Source organism: Vicugna pacos, chromosome 3 (genome assembly GCF_048564905.1).
Source record: "Vicugna pacos chromosome 3, VicPac4, whole genome shotgun sequence".
Classification (NCBI taxonomy): Eukaryota; Metazoa; Chordata; class Mammalia; order Artiodactyla; family Camelidae; genus Vicugna; species Vicugna pacos.
Window position 1 is genome coordinate 13243734 of NC_132989.1, and position 23930 is coordinate 13267663.

Below are 23930 nucleotides of genomic sequence, written 5' to 3' on the forward strand. Positions count from 1 at the left end.
CTTGTGGAATGACGCAAAGGTGAGGGGGCTTTTAAAAGCTGGTGTGTGTTCAGCAGTGCTCAAAGAGGAGACAAGTCAAGCAGGAAAAGAGAATGGTGTCCAGTGGGGTTTGGTGGTGGGGGAGGGGAGGAGAGGATCTGGTATGAAATTAGGGAATGTAATTTAGGAGCAGGAAGAAAGCAAGAGACAAAAGGAAGCAAAGACAGGGGGAAGATAATTCTTTGAGATAATTCTACTGTAAAGGGAAGGAGAGGTGCTGGCAGCAGTGTTTGTCATTTATTGAGCACTTTTCTAAGCACCAGGCATCTGTGGCTGGCAAATTATGGGGATTATTTCATAACAATCCTTTATTATAGATGAGGAACCTGAAACGCAGAGAGGCTTAATTCACCCAAGCTTTTCCAGCCAATAAATGTCATCAGCAGTTGTTACCCCAGGCTGCCTGAATCCTGGAACCCTGCTCTTGGCCTTGGCCTAGTCCATCTCCTGAGCTGGGGGCAAGAGGAGAGGCTGCAGAGCCAAGCAGATAACAGGGTCATGGGAGGTCATGGCCTCGTCCTGGGCTTCTGACTCTGGCCTGGCTAACAGATCTGATCTGTGCAGTTCTATCAGAACTGGTATCATGGGAAGACCTTGACTATCCATCCCTGTGGGTACTTGCAAATGAGACCTCAAGATACATGAAAACAGCTACCATGGAAGGAGATGACATGCCCCTCATGTCCGACCATAAAAGTTAACACATTGTTTAGGGAGCAGCCACTTCACAATGCCTGCCTACTGCTGGGATTGACTGAAATGAATCAATTGATGAATGAACTGGGATCAGTTGAATGAATGAACTGATTGTGAATCATAGAAGATAAAACTTAAATCCATCTACTTCTTTCCAAGTCTGCTGCTGTCAACTCTAGGTAAACTTGGCACCATCTCTCCCCTGCTTGACTGAAACAGCCTCTCCTCCCTGTGTCCCCTCCCACTTCCCACGGTGGCTAGTAGGATAATTTTAAACCGTCAATCAGATCACCACATTCTTCTGCTTCAAATCCTGCAACAGCTTCTCAATGCTCTTACTACATTCAGTTCCCTCTGCCCAGAAAGATCTTCACACGATCAGCTCCTTCTCATCCTTCAGGCCAGCTCAGATACCGCTGCAGAGGTCCCTTCCCTGATTCCCTATCAAAAATGTTCCCCCTTCCAGTCACTGTCACATCACGTTCTGTTGTCTTCAGAGTAATATCTAAAAAGTAAGTTTATTTGTTAGTTTGCTGTTTTGACTGCTTTTGTATTGAGTGCAGGGACCTTGTCTCAATCATTCCCTACACTTCCAGTGCCCAATGCACTGCCTGAACCATACAAGCTCAATCAATATTTGTGGAGAGAATTAACTTGGAAGTTCTCTAGTTCAACACCCACCTGTGGTCAGAACCTCTGCCACAAACATTGTGGCCAAGTAGTCTCTCCCTGCTCACCTCCAGGGATGGGGAACCCTGCACCTCTCAAGGCAGCCCATTTCACATTTCATCTTGGGATACCTCCAACATCTCCATTTTCCCGTGGCTTTCATTCTGATCCTGGGGCCACAGAGAGCCAATTTCTGCACCTGACAGCCCTTCCAGGAACTAAGGTCAGTCCTCTTGCTCCCCCCGCCCCTACATCTGGCTCCTTAGACCATTCCCAGTTCTCAGTCCCCTTACCACCCAAGGTGCTCGCAGAGTACATCCAGCGCATCCATTCCCATCTCAAGATGAAAGGCCAAGAAATGAACCCAAGCCCTCAGGGGTGCTCAGGTTCAAAGCATTGTTTTTGACAACAGCTCCCTCCCACAGTTCATTTTTAAGCTGAATCTTTTTGTTTGTTTGTTTGTTTGTTTTTATTGAAGAGTGGTCAGTTTACAATTTTGTGTCAATTTCTGCTGTAAAACATTGTGATTCATTTATCTGTATATTTTTTTGTATTTTGTTATTATAGGCCATTACAAGGTATTGAATATAGTTCCCTGTGCTATACAGTGTTGTTTACCTATTTTATCTATAGTAGCTAGTATCTGCAAATCCCAAACTCCCAGTTTATCCCTCACTATCTCCTTCTCTCCCTGGTTACTGTAAGTTTGTTTTCTACATCTGCGAGTTTGTCTCTGTTTTGTAAATAAGTTCATTTGAGTCCTTTTTTTTTTAAGATTCCACATATAAGTAATATCAAGTGGTATTTTTCTTTTTCTTTCTGGCTTACTTTACTTAGTATGATGATCTCAGGTTCATCCCTGTTGCTGCAAATGGCATTGTTTTATTATTTTTTATGGTTGAGTAGTATTCCATTCTATAAATATACCACAAATTCTTTATCCAATCATCTTTCGGTGGACATTTAAGTCACTTCCATGTTTTGGCTACTATAAATAGTGATGCTATGAACTTTGGGATGTGTGTATCTTTTTGAATTAGAGTTCCCTCCAGGAGTGGGGTTGCTCGATCATAGAATAAATCTACTTTTAGTTTTTTGAGGAATCTTCATACTGTTTTCCATAACGGCTGCACCAAACCACATTCCCACCAACAGTGTAGAGGGTTCCCTTTTCTCCACACCCTCTCCAGCATTTATTGTTTGTAGATTTTTTTAATGATGGCCATTCTGACCGGTGTGAGGTGATACCTCAGTGTAAGCTGAATCTTACATAGCACTTTAACGAACTGATTTTTGAGAATGGGCTGTTGTGGATGAAGTGGAGCCAAGACCAGGAATCTCAATTCCCATGGTCTTTTCCTCAGTCTGCCTTTCCAAGGCAGCTCTGGGACCCTCCTCAGAACCCTAAAACCATTTCTACACACACCATCACCAAGACATTTCGGTTTAGGTAACAAGTCACAATGTTGATTGACACTAAGCTTATGGACAGCAAAACTCTGGAACTTGTTTTAAAGCATATGAGTAACAGATGAAAACAAGGTTTTGTAGTAAGTCCAATAAAAAAAAGAGAGGGAACAGGAATGCCCCTGCTTCACCCTCTCCCCTTGTCCCATCCGAGATAACTGCTGTAGGCAAACATTTTCTTGTACATCCTACTGGTCTCCTTTCCTTGATTACACATCCATTTATGCGCATTACCCATCTTTGTGTAAATAGGATTGCACAATACAATTTGCTTTTTCCGCCTCACCATGTCTTAGAATCTCTCCACACCACAAACATAGATCTGTCTCATTCTTAATCCAAATTTGGAAATATAATAAGTGGTTTATTATTATTATTAAACATTTATTATTGTTTATTATAAACATAATAAGTGGTTTATTACATATTATTGATATATGACCAAATGATTTAATCAACGCTTCCAGACTTTATGGCTTGCCTGTAAAATTCCAAATACCATCGTTTTATGGTATTTATTTGACCAGACTTCTCCTCATGGACCTGTAGATTGGTGGAGCTTTTCACTAATACAAACAGTGCAGCAGTGCACCTTTCCCTGGGATAGATCACAGGAGTGGAGTCATTTTATCAAAGGACATGCACTTTTTAAAATTATTTTGACAAATATTATCGCCCAGCTCACTTCCAAAGAAGTGTCAGTAACTTACTGTTCCCCAACAGTCCTCATTTCTCTTTCTCCTTTCTGACCCAAGATACTAACCAAGTTTTTAAATTTACCAAATGGGATTTTTTTAAGTGGTACTTCACTGCCGTTTTAAATTTTCACTCCAGATTCCTCGTGAATTTGAGTGTCTCTGCATATTTTTTTGGCATAGTGAGCTTTTTTCATAATATCATAGGCTTCTTTTTCACAGGTACCTGCTTAATCCATGAGGAGTTTGGTTTTCTGTAAAGTATGTGGTGATAGTTTACCTCTGTTTTTCTCTGGTTAGATAGTAATTGTCCCAGCATTATTCTTAAGCAGGGACTGTTTCTCCATTGATTAGAAATGCTGTCTTTCTCATACACGCAGTGCCCCTATGTACCTCAGTCTCTTTCCAGTCTCAGTTTGTTGTCTCATTGCTGTTTGTCTGCTTCTGCGCCAACACCACACTCCTTTCACTATTATGGCTTAGCACTGGATTTCTGTGTCTTGTAGAGAAAGTCCTCTTTGTTCTTTTATAAGGTTTTCTTAACATTTGCAGCCCATTTCTTTTTCCACATGAACTGCAGAATCAGCTCGCCTATGGAAATCACCTCAGATTTTGATTGGGACTGCACTGAGTTTATAGATTAATTTGCAGAAAATTGACATCGTAACAATAATATATAAACGTGGTATGTCTCTCCATTTATATAGGTATTCATTTGTGCCTTTCAGTAAAGTTTTAGAGTCATATGTGTGTGTGTGTGTGTCTGACACACACATTTCTTGTTAGGTTTATCCCTAGATATTGTGTGGGGTTGGTTGCTGTTGAGGATGAGACCCTTACTGGTTGTTGCTTTTCCCATTACACTTTCATTACACTACACAGCTAATGCCAAGTGACTTCTTACACTCTGGGGTTTGGGAGATCCGAGAGAAAGTCTATTAAATGTCATCCAGTTAGACGTGGCTTAACACTCCGCAAAGCCTTGGTAAACTGAAGACCGCGAGAAAGCCAAGGAGGGAGCCCTCAGAAACGCCGTTACAGTGGGTTACAGGCAGAAAAACAGGGTTAGAGGCAGCCTTAGCATCACCTGCTGGGTGACTCTCTCCAATACGCCACCAAGAGAGGCGTCACACTTGTGAATTTACGGCAGCCCAGGGTTGGCTCTCCATCAGATCAGATTCTCCAAGACTGACTAACGAAAATCAAACCCACAGGAGACTGAAGTGGGTAATAGGACTGCCGAGTTATTTACTGACAGGGCTTCCCATTCCAACAATAGCAATCCTTGTGTCCTCTGTGAAAGCACCCCCTTGCCACTCTCTGAATACCAGGAAAGCAAATCAGAAGTTGCCTTTGACATACTGAATTGGAGGAAAGGAAGGTAGACAGCCTTGATGACAGTTTCTCCCAGACCAGAGAGAGGGCTAAGACACCGTCCTTCCCTCATGATACGCAAACTCTCTTTCCAGAGACAAAAAGGTGGTGTTACCCCAAGTCATGTGACCCCATCCTTCAGATGATGCTGGCTTATCACCTGCCAAATTCCTGCTCCTCAAACTGGCCTTTCTTATACTACAATGAACGTCTCTGATATGTTTATAAAATAGCTCTTTAAACAAGACAGGATACAACAAATTAGGGTTCCTCTTACTACATTACCAGCGCACACCTGTTCACTGCAAGTACACAGGGGTCACTGCATTGACGCTGGGGCTCGCCGAATTTCTCTGCTGCGCGTTCATCTCTGCTGGTAGCTTAACTCTCAGAGACCAACCTTACCCTCCGTATTGCCGAGATTGCTAGTGTCGTGTCCCAGTTTTATGCCCTGTATGCAAATACTGTCCTCTTTCCTCTTTCCGGGTTAACGTCCGCCCTTCAGTTGGCACCCTTTGGCAGTCAGTGACAAATCCACCTCACTTTAATATCACAATCCAAAGTTCTCCACCTGATACTGACTATAAGGATATGTATGAGCCAACCTGCCACATGGGCTCAGTGAGGTCCCAATATACTGGGTCTACCATAGTTCTTTCCCTACTCATCTAGGAACTTGGTTTTTAAAAGAGGAAATAGAGAAGCAGCATGCAATTGTCAAAATAATGTGAAGTTGGGAGCCAGACAGTCTTGGATTCATGTTCCTGCTCTGGCACCTACCAGCTGTGAGACTTCGGGCAAGACACTTCACCTCTGTTAAATCTCTCTGAATTTCAGTTTCCTCCTCTGTAAAATGAGTATGATAATATCCAGCGTGCTAGGTTGAAGAAAAGTTTAGAGAGACAATGCATTTAAAGCTCTAAGAAATGTTAGACACCCAATAAAAGTAGCTGCTATTAGCATTTTTATGTAATTATTAAACTCACGCTGAGCTTTAGTGATCCCCTAAAGACAAACAAGGATGCTCAGCTCCACTGGCCCAAACCATCTACAGTTCTCTACAACAAATGTAGCCCTGATTGTGTGAGACCCCAGTGAGAATGCGCCACGCAGGATGGTGACTTAGGAGAGGCTGAAGGCACGGAGCAGGCTTCTGGAGCTAAGGAGGCAGGCAACGGTCGGGATGTGAGCAGACTGCCAGCCAGCACTGGGCTTGAGCATAGGGCAAACAGTGGGTCAGCTCCAAGGGGCAAGTCAGGAAGGAGGCAGGAGCTCTAGTGGGCTGCTGGACCCGGGGCAGAAGCTTTTTGTCCTTTGCCCTTTCCATACTTCCTGCTCACTGTGGGTGTCTACAAACCCACAGGTTCGTAAGAGCAGCCAGGGGCAGTATCCAAGGGCACTGAGGTGTCATGAAATTGTCGCTCAGTATAATTCTGGGAGATTCTGGGTAGTGTTGCCTAGTGGTTAAATGCTTGGGCTCTGGCATTGACATCATGAGTTCAAATCCTGGCTTTGCCACTTACTAGCTGTGTGATGTCAGGAAGAGGACTTTAACCTCTGTGTGCCTTGATTTACCCAACTGTCCTAGATGATACTAGAACCTACTTCACCAGATTATCGTGAGTATAAGGTGACACACACAATGCACTTGGCATCATTCCTTGCACTTGGTAACGTCTCAGTCTACCAGCATCATTCGCACTGTGATTATCAGTTCCACGCCTGCCGATGACTAGTGGTGGGAGTGTGACCTTGTAGGGCTGTGGTTTCGGCATCTATCCCACGGGGATAGGAATCCTCCCTTTCATGCCAGACTTCATAGAACAAAACTGATGCGAGGGTGCTTTGAAAAGTAAAAAGCATCTAATAAGTATGAGACATTATTAATAGAAGAACAAATACAGTGTACTACTTAGAAGCGTAAGACTTTGGAGTCAGCCAGTCATGGATTCAAGCCTCACTCTGTCACTAACTTTAGACAAAGAATTAAGTATCCCCAGGCTTGCTTTATCCATACAATGGTGTCCCTGTGAGAATTTGGAGAGGGCGTTCATTAAAGCACTTAACACTGCACCTGGCACTCAGTCAGGATTTAGGAAACTCTACATGTGTCAGTGAGCCGGGTCCACACTCTCGCAGGACTGCCAGGAGACCGGGGCTGACTCTTCCCACATATGGAGGTGGCATCTGTGACTTGGGTTCCACAGTGCTTCTCAGAGGTCTGGGAAAGTGCCTGAAAGGAAGCAGCAGCTCGTAAACCAAGCCTGGGCATCCTCCACTCTGAACGCCCCCTGGTCCCTGGCTCTCAGCAGACCAGTCTAGCTCTCAAGCATCTCAATCCCAAACCCTGTCAGAGCTGGGTCTACGTTAGAGTTTCCCCAAGGAGAGCAGAGCCTGCCTGCTGGCAGATTCACCTTGCTTCCCCTCCTCCTGCCTGCAAAGGTGTACATGTGGTTGGGAAAAGTAGTGCAATAGGGATCAGAATTTCTGTCTGCAAGTCCCACCACAGTCGATGAATTGCTGTGTGCCCCAGGAAGGGTCTCTTTCCCCCTCTGGGCCATGTGTAAAATGAAAGCATTGAGACAGACATCTACCTGTAATATTTGATGATGAAAATGATGAAAAGGAAGACGATGATGACAAAGAACAGATTCTCTTCTCTACCCCACTCTCCACTCCTACTGTCTTAGTTTAGCTCCTCCTTGTCTTTTACTGAACTGTCACAACAGCCTAGAACAGGTCTCCCTGGTCTGTTTTCTCTCACTCCCAAAACTTCATGGTCATTCCTGCCAAACTGACCTTCCTTAAGTCAAACCGTGATATAGCTCCACTGCATGAGACCTCAGTGACGCCCAACTGGCTGCAGAGTAAGATCCAAACACTTTGGTTTGGCAGTTAAGGATACCCACAGCCTCAATTCAATCCATCTACAGCCTTACCACAGTAGAGTGGTTGAGAGCATGTGCTTTAAATAATCAGCCAAATCAGATTCGAATTCCAACTCCCTTATTTACTGTGTGAATTTGGATTAATTACTTAACTTCCCTGAGCCTTTTTCATCTATAAAATTAGGGTGAAAATACCTATATCATAGGGTTGTTTTAAAAATAAAATGAGTAGAAGTGTGTGGCATGCTTAGCACAATACGTGGTACACAGTAGGTCCTCAATAAGGGGAACTATTACTACATACGCAGCTTATGGTTGAGCTAAACTGAACTGTTGGAATGCTCTGCCTACACACTTTGCTTGTGTCATTCCTTCCACATTACACTCCTTTGACCCCCCAGCTCCAAACATCCTAATCCTAAATACACAAAGCCTGCAGCCCTGGTCCTCATGTCCTGTCCTGCTCTGCACCGTTGCTCCTCACCTGTGTCCTTCCTCCTCACACCTCACTGGCCTCCTTTCCAGCTGAAAACAGATACTATTCATATCTCGGAAGTATACCGGATCCAGAGATGCTAACTTCAGGAGGATAGAACAAACTGATGCGGCCATTTCAAATGCCAGTCTCTCTCCAAAAGCATTTCCAAATTCACCCAACCTGTCCAGAAGTGGTCTTGATGACTTGACAGCAGTGTCTAAGAGCAACTGGTTAGAACCTCTTACGACTCTTATCACTTTCAGTTTTGTGTGTTAGATTTGAGTCCATAGCTTGCCTTGCTTGCTTGATACTTAGAGCTCTCCTCTCACTGCTCTCCTCTTGAGAGCAGAGTTGTTTGCAGAGTTGAATCAGGCTTCCCCTTTGAGAGCTGGAAGGCTGAGACTTAAGAAGGTACAAGAACCTGGCTCCCTGTCCTCCTCTTGGTGATGTCTCTTGGTTCTGGAGACAGTGGTCACACATCTTGCCCTCCACACCCCCTTCCCACCAACACACACTGCAGGCTCTTAGCTCTTTCCTGTCTCACCACAATCCTGACTTGGGAGGAGTTTGCTGGGAGAGGTTAGAGTCTGAAATTAAACATAACGGAGGTGGGGTGTGGGGGTGGCACACAGGAAGCCTTCAATAAACATTGAACGACAGAATGAACGAGTTAATGCTCTACCTTGGTCTTACAAGCATGGAAGCTGCCCAGTTTCCAGAAATCAGACCATCAGGGAATCTCAGAGGCAAGCCAGGAGAGTTGAGGCTAAAGTCTGTAGAGCCAGAGCTCTGGCAATCCCTCCCGCCTGGGACTTAGACGGGCCACCCTGGGGAGTCTGAGACCCGGAAATCAACTACCAGAAGTGGGACCTGAGGTTCTCAGGTGGAGAACTCAAATATTGCTCTTCTAGCCCCTGGACCTGAACACGGACCCCTAGCATGTTGAACACTGGCCAACGTGAGTGTAGGACTAAGCAATAAGGAAAACAGCATTTAGCTTTCAGCCTGTTACACCAGTTGCATTGACCCCTTCCGAAGGCACTTCCCACTGCTGTTCACCAGCGAGGGTGGAGCAGATCAGCGGATCAATGCAGCAGCTTGTTTGGGTAGCGGCTGCTGCGGGGAGGAGCGGGGTCACTGGGAGAAGGAGTCTGGCTGCCTGCGGACACCAGATACAGTCTCCACATCTCTTACCCTCACTTCTCATAAGTCATTTCATAATGAGACCCTACAGTTTTTAATTTGTTTTTCTTCTTTTGGGTGATGTATATTTCTTTTCCTTTTTTTTTTTTTCTTTTTTAACAATCAAAATGCATCACTTATTTTTTTTTAAGAGGTACTGGGGATTGAACCCAGAACCTCAGACATGCTAAGCACGCACTCCGCCACTGAGCTATACTCTCCCCCTGCATTACTTCTGTAGTAAGAAAAATAAAATATTTTTAAAATATCACTAATAAAATGCAAACATCGTAATGTCCTCCCCTACTTAAAATTCTTTGAAGACTCCACGTTACTGTCAGGATAAAGTCCACACTCCTCCGGACAGCTTGCACGGTCCTGTGTGCTCCCTCCACCTGCTCCCGTTACTCATTTACTTGCTACTCTTTCCAAAGTGCCATGCTCTTGCTTCCTCTCTAGGCCCTCACAGATGCAGTTCCAACTGCTCCAAATGCTTTTTCCTCTTTGGCTCAGCCATATTTGGTCTCACCTTAAATAGCGTATCTTCCTGGAGCCTTCCCGGACCCCCACACCCAAGTCTAGACGGGAGACCCGACTTCTGTATCTCCCTAGCACTCTGTACTTAACCCCATCACAGCTCTTATCTCAGTGTGGTGCACTGTCAGTGCTGTGACAGCTTAAATGTGTCTTTCTTGTCCTCAGCAGATGCTGCAGTGCCTAGAACAGTGCCTGGCACTTAGATGCTCCATTAAATGTTGCCAGAAAAAAATAAAAGCTAAGAACCACTAGCTATTAGATTTGGAAGGGTTCTTAGAGACCATCTAGCCTAACTTCTTTTACCAGTGGGACCTAGAGAAGCAAATCCAGGTTCTAATCCTAGGTCTTTTCTGAATTGCTATGTGACCTTAGAAAATGCCTTTCCTCTCTGAGTCTCAGTCTTTCCAGCTATCAAATGAGGAAAGCCTTCCCAACTCCAACTTTTTCTGGCTTCCTCCTCCTTCTCCCCCTGGATAGCGGGTAGCTCATGGGTGCACAGACTGGGTGGGCAGGTGGGATGCTGCAGGAGAAGTACAAGGTCAGTTTCATCCTCTCAAATGGTTGCCCATCAAGTGGAGGAGATAAGACACACACGGTGAGCAAGTGCTCAATTAGATGTTTCTAGTGATGCCGTTCTGCTAGGAAATCCGAAGAGGAAGAGATCAGGAAAGCTGGGGGGCTATGAGGCTCCTGCAGGAGATAAGGCTTAGGCTGAGCGGGCAGTGAGGACGAGAGAAGCATCAGCAGCACAGAAGCGGCTGAACTTAGCCGCGGGACGTCATGAACGCGTTCTCACACCACAAGGCTGGGCTGATGTGGATTCAGATTCCAGCTCTGCCACTTCCTGGCTCTGGGCCTTGGATCAGTGTCTCAACCTTTCCAAACCTCAGTTTCCTTAATCTCACTGTGAGAATCTGAACATCTAGCTTGCAGGGGGTTTGTGACAATTAAATGCATGTGACAGTATCTAGAACAGTGCTGGGTGCCTAACAGGCCATTTGAAGAAATGCCACTTTCTTTTCTTCCTTCCAGCCACATAAACAGGCTTGACATGTCACTGGCAAGAACATCAAAAGTGCAGCTGAGGACTGGGGACTGAAGGCTTTTTCTGCCCAACTGTTCATAGTCTGTTTACTCTGACATGACTTGCCAGTGCTTCATCTGTCTGTCTGTCTGTCTGTCTCTGTCTCTCTGCCTCTCTCTCTCTCTCTCTCTCTCTCTCACACACACACACACACACACACATTTCACATAAAATCCAACGGCGAAAGAGAGGCTATTTCTGATCAGATGGGGCCAGACTGGGAGCTGTTCTTTACCATCAGCAGGAAAAACAAAGAATCAATACCCGGTCTGGTCTGAAGTTCTCCCTCCACCCAAGGACTTACAAGACATGAAATTATGAGACCAAATGTCATTTTCTATGGGGCTGGAGGGAGAAGCTTCAATTAAATTACGGAACAATCCTATAAAATACCTTGGAAAATTTTATGAAGCTATTGATATTTCTGCAGGCGAACAGCATGAGGCATGTGCCGTGGGAGAAACGGGCAGGGTGAGGGTGAAAGGGTGGGGAAGGGCTGTTTGTTTTAGCTCATTCCTGCTGATGACAGATCCAGGGCGATTAGGATTTAGAAGTAGTACCCTGAAAGAAAATGTAGCATAATCTCATTTATCTTGCACCTTCAGAGAAAAAGCAGTAGCAGGTGCTTAGGAGTGGAGATCGTTCCCTGAAAGAGAACATTTAAAGTTGGACTTGAATTGACGTTATTAATCTTTCAGGGAACTAGAAACCCTTTTGGAAGCCAACAGAGAGAGCTATGTCCTTCTTCCTGGGAAAACACAGACAGACCTCAAATTCTACTTGCAGTAGAATATTCATGAGGCTCAAGTTTACAATGCCTTTCTAACAGAATTAAAAACTTTTCTTAATGGAAAAATTTATTAACTTCATTACCCAGTTTCCTGCCATGGAGACCTACCCCTAGCACGGATTGCATCTCAGGTGTGAGTGGAAACTAAGTGGGCTCTTTAAGTTCCTCTAAGACCAGATGAACAGATCCTCAACTAGGAGGCAAGACGTCTGGGTTCCAAAATCAGCTCTGCTCTGCCTTTTCAGAGACACTGGGCCAGTCTCAGTTCTCTCTGGATTTCTGTTTCCCCATCTGGGAAAATAAAAAGGTGATTGGGGGGCGGGGGGTAGTGTTGACCAGGACAGCAATTCCTAACCTATATTCTTTAAAAGAGGAGCACCAGGCACAAAACAAGAGTTCTATGGCCAAACTAAATCAAGGAAACGTTGCATATTCTATTTGCCTCTTGGCGGTACACACAACTTCTTAGAACATTAAAGGCTCTGAGAAGTCCTGCAACAAAGAAATCTGTTACAGTTGGCTGAACTGAACACTTCCCTGCTTTGGTTTGATCGTGGCTTGGTTTTCTGTGGAGTAACTACTCCGCAGCTCCGCAGGAGAGCATTCAACTTAGCGCTAGGGTTAGACCCCAGCAGACGTGACTCCACGGCATCTATTAATCGTCCCCAAACAAACAAATTGACACAAGTTACAGAAGATTAAAGAAGGCTGGGGTTAAAACATACTGGTGTGAACCCTGGGGCCAGCAGAACACCATAAAGCCCTTCCACCCAACCTTCCTTTGCTGCCTGAGAATTAGGCAGAAGAGTCTGAATCCTCAGGTATCAAATTTTAGACTTTCCTTTTGTTCCTCCAATCTGTCTAGAACAGCGACTCAATCCTTATGGGCGTGAGAATTACTGCACTAATGAGGTCGACAATAAAAGGGGAATTTCAGCTTTATCTGTAACGTATTATTTCTCTTACGTAATAAAAAGTGAAGCAAATGTGATAAAATGTGAAAGGGATGAAAACAGGTGTTTATTACATCAGTCTAAACTTCATTTTTCAAAAATTTCCCCCAAAAGAATAGCAGTTAAATAATCTTGGTTCAAGGTTGAATACACTTACTAGGGCATTTTGAGGATTTTCAGGGATAACTCTAACTCCCTTGATTTTTGCTTGATGCACAGACTTTACGTCCCCCCCAACCCCGACATAAGATGCAATCACACTCTGATGCCTTCTTCCAGAAGGGGCTTTGCGGGGCACTAACAGAAAGCACCTGGCCCCTCCAGGATGTGACATCCCAGGGCCTGCCTCTGAGTCCACCTCCTTGTCTCCTGGCTGTAGGACTATAGGGTCAACATCTTCCTGCGACAGCAGTGGAACGACCCCCGGCTAGCCTACAACGAATACCCGGATGACTCTCTGGACCTGGACCCATCCATGCTGGATTCCATCTGGAAACCCGACCTGTTCTTTGCCAATGAGAAGGGGGCCCACTTCCACGAGATCACCACGGACAACAAACTGCTGCGGATCTCCCGGAACGGGAATGTCCTCTACAGCATCAGGTGGGTTCCGTACAGGTTCACCCCTTCCATCCTCAGAATGTACCTGGCCCTACTTCCTTCTGGGAGCGGATGCTAGCGGAGGGCCGACGAGAGGTAAACGGCCCTGGCAACCCAACACCTTGCAGAACAGGCAGAGCCAGCTCTGCTGCTTACACGACCAGGGGAACTCCTAGAAGCCAGTGGTTCATTTTAACCAGAGGGACAAGGAAGCACCATTTGTGGGGATGGGGTGAAAGTTAGGCCCCTCAAGCTTACCCAGCACTTCAATAAAACAAGATGGGGAAAGGAGTATTCAAAGACAATGCTCACCCCAGGAGAGTTCGATTACTTAAGGTGAATTTCAAGTTCAACAGAGCTGCTGTACTGCTGTGTGGCTGGAGTTTACAAGACTGTATACACTTAAACATTTATTAAGACTTAAACCTTTTTTAAGAGGGTGGATCTCATGTCAAATGTTTTACCATCATATTAAAAAAAAAAAGTAGCAGGAACAAAGGCACAAAGTCTGAAAAATCTCAGCAACTTCAACACAAATGGCGTAGTTTTGCCGGGTAGTCCGTTTGGCTCACAGGTATAAGCCAGGGCTGCTCCAAACCTTCTATGAGCCTCTTCTATCCTCTACACCTCGCGTTGAGTCTAGGAAGCTGGGACCCCCTTCCCCAGTTGGGGAGGGTATCCTGCAGATATTGGTTAGGGGCAATTTTCAGAGTTTCCTGCCACACTCTCCTGCCCCTCCTTCTCCCAACCCCCACTTAATTCCCAATCTCCTCTCCCAAGACATGGAGGGAAGGACCAATGTCTGTGTTATATTCTTACTATGCACCATTCACTGAGAATTTACCTACCAGGCTTGGGACTTTACATGTGTTATTTCTAGTCCTCTTAACAACCTTATGAAGCAGGCTTTATTGTGCCCATTTTGCAGATTAGACAAGTGAGGATCTGAAAGTTTAAGTAATTTGCCGAAGTTCGCATGGCTACTTAGCAGCAGAGCCTAGATTCTAATCAGTTAGTGTGGATCTAATGCCTGCTCAGAGCCTAGAAGAACAGTGCAGAGCACTCAACAGGCATTCAAATGTTTGATAAATGAATGAGTATGTTTTCATTTCAAAGAGCTTAAAAGGGGGACTGGTCCTAAATGACTCCCTCTCCCCTTCTGGGTCCTCAGGGGAATAAATGTTTTTATTTCCTTTAAGAGGTGAGCTTTAAGTCTCCAGCCCCATAGGAGAGGATGCACAGATCCTAAACCCGAAAGTGACTGGACTCAGAGTCTCTCCTAAGAGCAGGCTGGGTGGGAAAAGGGCCTTGGGGACCTCAGCAGGGGAAGGAGGGGCAGACTAGTTGGAATCAGAGGCCAACAGGGCCCTGCTCACCCATTGCCCACCCCACCCAGTGCACATCCAGACTGGAAGGGGGACAGGCTCAGAATGGCCACCAAGGCCCTGGCTGGCTTGATTTTGCTGCAGCCAGGCTAGTTTCATATCCCCGGGAAGCTAAACCCCAGTGCAGCATGACAGAAGGACAAATCAGCAGAAAGTGATGTTCCAAGGTCATTCAACTTCAGGAAATTAACCCAGTGTGACAGCTGCCCCACTTTGGAGCTTTTATCTTCAGAAATTCAACTGCATTCACTTTCCCTTCACTTCCCCCTCCTCCTCCCACTCCCTCTTTTCCCTCCTCTTCCCCTCCCACTCCCGTCCCTTTTCCTCCCTTGCTCCTATCTTGTGCTTAAAGGGCCCACATCCAGAGCTGTGGGTGAGACCTAGAGGGGGAGGTCTGCACAGGGCTGTGTGTCTCACCATGTGCAGCCCAGATGCCAGCAGCTAAGAGTCACAAGACCACCAAATTAGGTGTCTTCAAGTGTTAGGGTTGGCTTTTCAGGACAGCAGTGCTAGAAAACCTGCCTGCAAACCCATGAGCTAAAATCCAGAGGCCAGGAGACGTGGTCTGGGACACTGGCTGAGCCATCGGCTGGCCGTGTGACCTACCATGTGTCCCTGCCTAGCCTTCTCTGCACCCCAGTTTCCTCACCTGTTAAATAAGGGAGTTGATGACCTAAGTCTCTCTGGGCTCTGAGAGCCTTTCTTCTCCGTTCCCTGCAGCAGGTGCTCAGGTGTCAGCAAAGCCGCTCGAGCTGAAGCCTTGTCTCCCAGCCAAGCTGAAGACCTCACACTCTGTTAAGGGGACTGATTTCCTCTGGTTCTGAGGCTACAGCCTCTGCAGGGGTTGAACAAGCCAAAATAAACAGCTAGCCCAGAAGCCTGGGGCACCCAGCACTTCCCAAGTGACCCCAACAGGAGCCCACAGATGTGAGTCAGCTGTGTTTGGACACCCTGAAGGCTCGATATAGGAAGGGAGACAGCCAAGAACCACTTATAGCACCTGCGGCAGGTGTACCTGGAGATGCCTGCAGTCTGACAAGTTTGGAGATATAGGCTTTGCCCATACAAGAGTAGGGACAGGGGCAGCCCTTGGCCTCCAGGCCTTCAGGCAACTTGCTAAAGGCTAGAAGCCAGAGAGACACCAAGGAAACCCAGAAGTTCCACTGACTCTTTGTAACATTAGGCAACCTGCTTTCCCTCTCTCAGCCTTCATTTCCATATCTGGAATGTGGAAATATACATCTGTGATTTCCATAACACTAGTTCCCTGATCTCTTCGGCCTCTCCTACATAACTAATTTCCAGTAATAACTAGACTGGAGGCACAGCTCCCCTGGTCTGTGGATGCAGCATCACCGAACTCCTTTCTCTCCTCAGAATCACCCTGACACTGGCCTGCCCCATGGACTTGAAGAATTTCCCCATGGACGTCCAGACATGCATCATGCAACTGGAAAGCTGTGAGTGCCTTGCATGAGGCCTCTGAAAGAACTAGATTCCCCTTTACCCGTGGGACCAGCAGAAATTCCTGCCCAGCTGCTCCTAACTGCTGGATCCCAGGAGATTACTGAAATAGCCCAAAATACCAGATGAGGGGCTTTGCTCTTAGACAATGCGTTAGAAATCTAACTTTCTTTATGTTGTTTGACTGAGGTCCAGCTTTGGAGCCAGCAGCACGCTCCAAAGAGGCACAGGTCCATGTCTCTTGTGAGCATGTGCTCCAGGAATGGAGGAGAAATAGCTTGAGTAAGTCAGGGGGACGCTCACTCCAGCAGGGGAGAGAGGCGACTGGCTACACAAATGACTCTAACAGGGCAGCAAGAGGAAAGTACAGAATGCTGTGGCCTCAAGGCAGAAAGAGCACTTCCTTCTGACTGGGAAGGAGAGAGAGTCTGGAGAAGGCTTTATGGACAAGATCACAGATGAACCAAGATTTTAACAAACGGGCTGGCTCAATTCTTTGATTGCAAACACAGAAACCAGTCTGACCAATTTAAACACTGGATTAAGGTGAATGGCGTAGGGCTTCCTCATGGACTTGAAGGAGAAACTAAAGTGCAAGAACTAGGGCAGAGCATTTGGGCAGCAGGAACTAACAGACCATCCCTTTAGACAACCACCCCTGTGGGATCAGTACCAGCCAGCTTGGAACACTTGGTCATTTTACTCAAGAGTCAAACTCCCGGGCCAGAGGATCTGACTGGTGTGGCTGAGTCACCACGTCACAACTTAGCCCCCAACTAATAGCAACCCCCATGACAGAACACCACAGGAGTCATTCCCCAGAGGAAAATCTGCTGTGAGCACAGGAGGAGGCTTGCAAAGATGGTGTGCAGGCAAAAATAGCAGAGGTCAGGGTATATACAGGGAATGGAATATTACTCAGCCATAAAAAAGAATGAAATCATGCCATTTGCAACAACATAGATGGACCTAGAGATTATCATACTAAATGAATTAAGTCAGACAGAAAAAGACAAATATCATATATCACTTATATGTGGAATCTAAAAAATGATACAAGTGAACTTATTTATAAAACAGAAATAGACTCATAGACACAGAAAACAAACTTACGGTTACCGAAGGGGAAAGCGGGGAGGGATAAATTAGAGGTTTGGGATTAGCAAATACACACTACTATATATAAAATAGATAAACGAGAACCTGCTGTACAGCACAGGGAACTATATTCAATATCTTGCCTATCTACCTATAATGGAAAGAATCTGAAAAAGAATATATATATATATATATACATATATACACACACACATAACTGAGTCACTTGGCTGTACACCTGAAACTAACACAACATCATACATCAACTATACTTCAATTAAAAGAAAAAAATAGCAGAGGTCAGCTGAATTTGACCATGGGGTCAGGGATAGCATCAAAAGGACAAGCTAAGGTAGGACGCTGGGAGGGCTGAGAGAGGTAGAAAGGCTGAGGGGTAGATGTAAACAATTCACCAGCTTTAACCTCCTTTGTGGGGGGGAAAAAAAAGCAAGAGTTTCATGTGTCCCATCAAGTGCCTGATGCCTCTGTCTCTAACCCTAACACCCTGACATGCTTCAAATAAGTGCTTCCAACGTGATGGCTGCTCCTTCTGATCCCATTCCAGTTGGATACACCATGAACGACCTCATCTTTGAGTGGCAGGAGCAGGGTGCTGTGCAGGTGGCAGATGGACTAACTCTGCCCCAGTTTATCTTGAAGGAGGAGAAGGACTTGAGGTACTGCACCAAGCATTACAACACAGGTGGGTGCAAGGGGCCGCCCCCCTCAGATCCGACCCCCCAACCGGGGCCAGAGGTCGTGGCAAACATTTATTCAATCCTTGATTCAGTGGATCTTATGAGGTAGCCATGGTAGACAGAGCTTGGTATTTATTATCCAGTGGTTAAGAGAATGTCCCCTGAAACCAAAAAGTGGCGTCCACGCTTTCCTCCCGTGAGTCCTGGGGCAAGTAACTTAAGCTTGGGCCACACCTCATTACAAGGGAGTCCTCGTTCCAGGTAGCAGTGTGCGTGACTCAGAATGGACCCCATTCCTAAGGCAGAGGACGAGCTGACCGTGGGGGGACCTCTAGCTGTCTCCGTCAGAGAGGGGCTGGGATTTGGCATTTCTGATAGGGAAAGAGCACAGAGAATGCTCACACCAGACCTCAGCACAGGCTGAGAGGTGGCATGAGGATTAGTAAACAGCGAAGCTGGAAAGGGTCTCTTAGACTGAGAGCTACAAGGTGGGCAGGGAGGACCCCACTATTTAGCTCAGCTCCTCATCTCTCACTCCCAGCCCAGCCTTCGTTGGAAGATTAAACACAGGAATGAATCAGGGCCGGATCAAGACTGGCTTTGCCTTCCCTGACTCAGGCTGGGCGGGAGCTTGTGGAACACTGTGACGAAAGGCAGCCACTCAGTACGCCGGCTGGAGGGCTGGGCAGCGGATTGCTGTCTGAACACAGCTGAGTGCACAGGAGGCGTACAGAGGGCTAGTGACAGGGCCGAGGAGAGGAGCAGGTGCAGGAGAGGGGCTGAGAAACCACTGTGGGTCCTGATGCTAGTAGATGGCCCAGAAAAAGGGAAGGCAGCCTGGAAACCAGTCTGTTTAGGACACCTGTTCCTTTCTGGTGACCTCAGAGACACCTCAGAACCTCTAAAAGTACTCTCTTCATCCCTGGACAAGCTGAGACTCAGAACAGTCCAGTCATCTCTCAGTATCTGAGGGGAACTGGTTCCAAAACCCACCGCGGATACCAAAACCCGCGAATGCTCAAGACCAGAGTGGGCTCTCCTCATCGGGGGATGCTGGGCCCACGGGAGTGGACGGCCAACTGTACTCTCACTAACAGTGAGTCCCCTTGGCCCAAACAGTCACACCTGACTGACTCTCACACACCCCAGCCCTGTCCTGTTTACACAGCGCTTTCTCGGCTCATTTGCTCCTCACTAGTCACATTTAAGTGGGAGCTGAGTTCTGTGCTGCCCCGTGGATACAAGGAGAAAAGGCCCACGTGGAAGGTGCCGTTCAGGGGGCTGTAGGAAACCCCGTGGTAACTGTGCGTCAGGGGACTGGCCCTGAGACCCCATCGTGGGATGGCCGGCTCAGTTCCAGGAATACACGGATGGGAGGAGACCAGCTGCTGGGAGTCTGGTGCAGAGGATGGAGAGAAAGAGAGAGAGCGACTTGCCTACTCAGCGTGCTGTGCCTTAAAGGGACAGAGCTGGAGGGAAACAAGAGAAAAAGAGGCATTCTGCCCGGGGGAGACTTCACATTTCAACTGCCCTGGAGGACAGGGAGGATTTCTGGGGCTGGTTTTGGGGAGGAAGAAGGGCATTCCAGGCAGAGGCACTGGCAGGTTCAAAAGCTCAGAAGTGTGAAAGTGCAGAGAATGCTCCAGACAAGGAAGGGAGTGTAGGGGGTTCTGAGTCGGGTGAAGAAAGAAGGGAAATGGGATGGAAAAAGGTGAGAGTTCAAGTGTGAAGGGCAGACCAAAGACTTGGAACTTTTCCCTGTAGGAAATGGGGACCTTCTTGAGTGGGGAGAGATGGAAGGAAAGAAAGGTTTTACAAGAGGAAGGAACAGGAACAAGTTACATTTTGGGAAGATAACTGGCAGGATAGGGAATGATTCACTCATCCCCACTCTAAGCGAGAAAACAGTGATGATGAGGATGATGGCAAGGGACATTCTGAGGACTGGTGATCTGTGAGGATGTGCCAAGTCCTTTACAGGCATCATCTTTTACCGTCGCGGTGACCATGAGTAACCAAATGAGGCTGGTGGTATTATTATTTTATCGCTATCATCATCACTATTCCCAATTACCATAGATGAGGAAACCGAGGCACAGGGAGACTCAAGGACACTTGCCTAAGGACACAGCTAGTGTGAGGCTGAACCAGGACTCCAGCCGAGGTTGTTCTGACCCCAAAGCCTTGTTCCTATCCATTAGGCTACTCGCCGTTGCATTGTACTTTCTTGCAGGTAAATTCACCTGCATCGAGGCCCGGTTCCACCTGGAGCGACAGATGGGCTACTACCTGATCCAGATGTACATTCCCAGCCTGCTCATCGTCATCCTCTCGTGGATTTCCTTCTGGATCAACATGGATGCAGCCCCAGCCCGTGTAGGCCTGGGCATCACCACCGTGCTCACCATGACCACCCAGAGCTCAGGCTCCCGAGCATCCCTGCCCAAGGTAAGTCCTACTGCCCAAGAGCACAGAGCACCTGGACGGATAAGGAGACACTCATCTCCCTTCCCTGCCTGGGATCAGGGGAGCACAGGGAGTGAGTAACTATTCCTAGATCTACTACACTTTGCAGGATCCAGCACTCTGATCCATCAAAACTCTCCTCCAGGCTTAAAATTATGCTCCATACAGTTGCTAGGCACTACATTTCGCTCCATTCTCTCTCAATATCAGACACACATTCTGTTTCATCTACTATTTTTTAATTGAAAAATAGCTGATGTGTAATGTATTAGTTTCTTGTGTACAGTAAAGCAATTCAGTTATACATATATATATATTCTTTTTCAGATTCTTTTCCATTATAGGTTATTAAAAGATACTGAATACAGTTCCCTATGCTATACAGGAGGTCCCTGCTGTCCATCCATTCCACATAAAGCATCATGTATATGTTAATCCCAAACTCCCAGTTTATCCCACCTTCTCCCCACTCTGGTAACCATAAGTTTTTCTCATGAGTCTATTTCTGGTTTGTAAATAAGTTCATTTGTATCATTTTTTTTATTCCACATGTAAGTGATATTATACAATGTTTGTCTGACTTACTTCACTTAGTATGATAATCTCTAGGTCCACCCATGTTGTTGCAAATGGCATAATTTCATTCTTTTTCATGACAGAGTAGTTTTCATTGTATAAATATACCACAACTTCTTTATCCAGTCATCTATTAATGGACATTTAGGTTGCTTCCACGTCTTGGCTATTGTAAATAGTTCTGCTGTAAATATTGGAGTGCATGTATCTTTTCTAATTAGAGTTTTCTGCAGATATATGCCCAGCTGGATCATACAGTAACTCTATTTTTAGTTTTTCAAGGAACTTCCATACTGTTCTTCATAGTGGCTACACCAACTTACATTTCCACCAACAGTGTTGGAGGGTTCATTTTTCTCCACACCCTCTCCAGCATTTATTTGTAGACTTTTAATGATGGCCATTCTAACTGGTGTGAGGTGATACCTCATTATAGTTTTGATTTGCATTTCTCTAATAATTAGCGATATTGAGCATCTTTTCATGTGCCTGTCAGCCATCAGTATGTCTTCTTTGGAGAAATATCTATTTAGGTCTTCTGCCCATTTTTTGATTGGGTTTTTTGATATTAAGCTGTAGGAGCTGTTTGTATATTTTGGAAATTAATCCCTTGTTGGTCGCATGGTTTGCAAATATTTTTGCCCATTCTGTAGGTTGTCTTTTCGTTTTGTTTATGGTTTCCTTTGCTGTGCAAAAGCTTTTAAGTTTAATTAGGTCCCATTTGTTTAGTTTTGCTTTTATTTATGTTACTCTAGGAGATGGGTCCAAAAAAATATTGCTGTGATTTATGTGAAAGAGTGTTCTGCCTGTGTTTTCCTCTAGGAGTTTTAGAGTTCATCTGCTATTAAGACTCCACCCCATCTCCTTGTCCATTCACTTCACGTTAGTGCTGAGTACAGCATTCCACGTTCAACATTAATGGCAGATACTTTGTATTTGGGGTCTCCAAGACCACTCCATGTTCGAAGATTTGATAGGACTCACAGACTCAGTGTATAGTTGTACTGACAGCTAAGATTTCTTACCATGATATATTAAGGATACACAGCTAGATGGTTCAGGGAGAAGGCACAGGCAGAGTCTAAAGGGATCCACGTGCAAACTTCCTTACTCTTTCCATCCCATGAGTACAGAGTTCACTCTTACCCCAAAAAGACAGCCATATGTATGAAATGTTTCTGCCCAGAGAGACTGAGAGAAATTGTTTAGAGATTCATTTAGGGTTTTTATTGGGTGCTGGTCACATAAGTACCCTCTGCCTAGCACATCCCCAAATTCCAGACTCCAAGGAGGAAAGCAGATGTTCAGCACAAACCACATTGTTTATACAAGCAGTCAAGGCACAGTGAGGCACTCTTGTCAGTTAGGGCAAGTGGGAACACTCCCCAAATCCAAACTCCATGTGTCAACCAAGGGCCAACATTGTAAGCGGGTCCATCATAAGACAGCAGCCTCATGCCTGCTATGTTGACCCTTTTCTGCACATACCTTGATCTGATTTCTTACATTTCTAATGTTAAACACCACATTCTGTTACATTCACTATTAGCTGCTGAACCATCTTCTGCTCCATTCATTAACCCTAGATACAACATTTTACTCCATGCACTATTAATGCCAGATACACATTCTGCCCCATTCCCTCCATGCTAGGCCCAACATTCTATTCCATTCTTCTAACACGACGTAGCTTCCACCACATCCACATCAGACACTAATTCTCCTCCAGTCACCCTGATGATAAATGCAACATTCTGTTCCTTTCATTGTTAACTTTCGATCTCACATTCTGCTTCATTCACTTTTAACACTTGACAGAATGCTCTGCTTCATTTTCTATTAATGCCAGACACCACATACTCCTCCATTCACCCATACTTGAGCTACAACATTCTGCTTCGTTGTACTATGAATGCTCGATGCCTTGTTCCGCTTTGCTCTCTTTGGATGCTAGGCACTGCGCTCCGCTACATTCACTACTGTCGTTGGAGCCACATTCTGCGTGACTCACTCAACACCAGACACGACATTCTGCTCTACTGTTAATGCCAGACGCCACACTTGGCTCCCTTCAGCCTGACGTGAAATGCAATATTCTGCACCATTTCCAGTGAATGCCACACTTAACATTCTGTTTTGATACAGAAAAGTTGAAAGAATATACAGTGAACACCCTAAGAGCCTTCACTTGGATTCCAGTAGTTATCATTTTGTCACATTTACTGTCTCTCTCTAGTCATAGGTAGGTAGGTAGATAAGTAGGTAGATAGATGCAGTTTCTGCTGAATCATGTGAAGGTTGCAGACATCATGAAAAGTCACCCCTAAATAAGGAATAAGGATCACAATGATATCATCACATCTAAAAATTAACATTAATTGAATAATAATTACTATTGAATTAGAAAAAGTCCATAATTTCGTCTAATACAGAACCTGTACATTTTCCCAATTGTCAAAAAAAATGTCATCAATGGACATGGTGAGGGATCCAATCAAAGATTCTATAAAGATTCATATTGCATACAGTTGTTCTTTTAATCTAGAACAGTCTCCCCACTGTTTTTTGTTTTTCATGATACTGAATATTCCATTAACCTTCAATGCAAGACATGACACTTCACTTCATTTGCCATCTATATCTATACCAGACACCACTCTCTTCTCTATTCACCCTCCCAAGAAAACTCAACAATCTGCCCTTTGTGCTATGAATGCTAGACTTTGCATTCTGCTACATTTACTATAAATGCTCAAAACCAAATTCTCTGTTTACTGTTGCCAAGTGACAA

At 45.6% G+C, this 23930-nt stretch overlaps 1 protein-coding gene across 1 annotated transcript in view; it reads left to right on the plus strand.

Annotated features, from left to right (window-relative positions):
- Nucleotides 1-23930, plus strand: part of GLRA1 (glycine receptor alpha 1) — a 79902-nt gene that overhangs the window by 45409 nt on the left and 10563 nt on the right. The window contains exons 4-7 of the mRNA XM_006214956.3: nt 13232-13455; nt 16215-16297; nt 17965-18102; nt 20331-20545. Coding sequence (XP_006215018.2) covers nt 13232-13455; nt 16215-16297; nt 17965-18102; nt 20331-20545 — 660 coding nt within the window. The remainder of the gene's footprint in view (nt 1-13231; nt 13456-16214; nt 16298-17964; nt 18103-20330; nt 20546-23930) is intronic.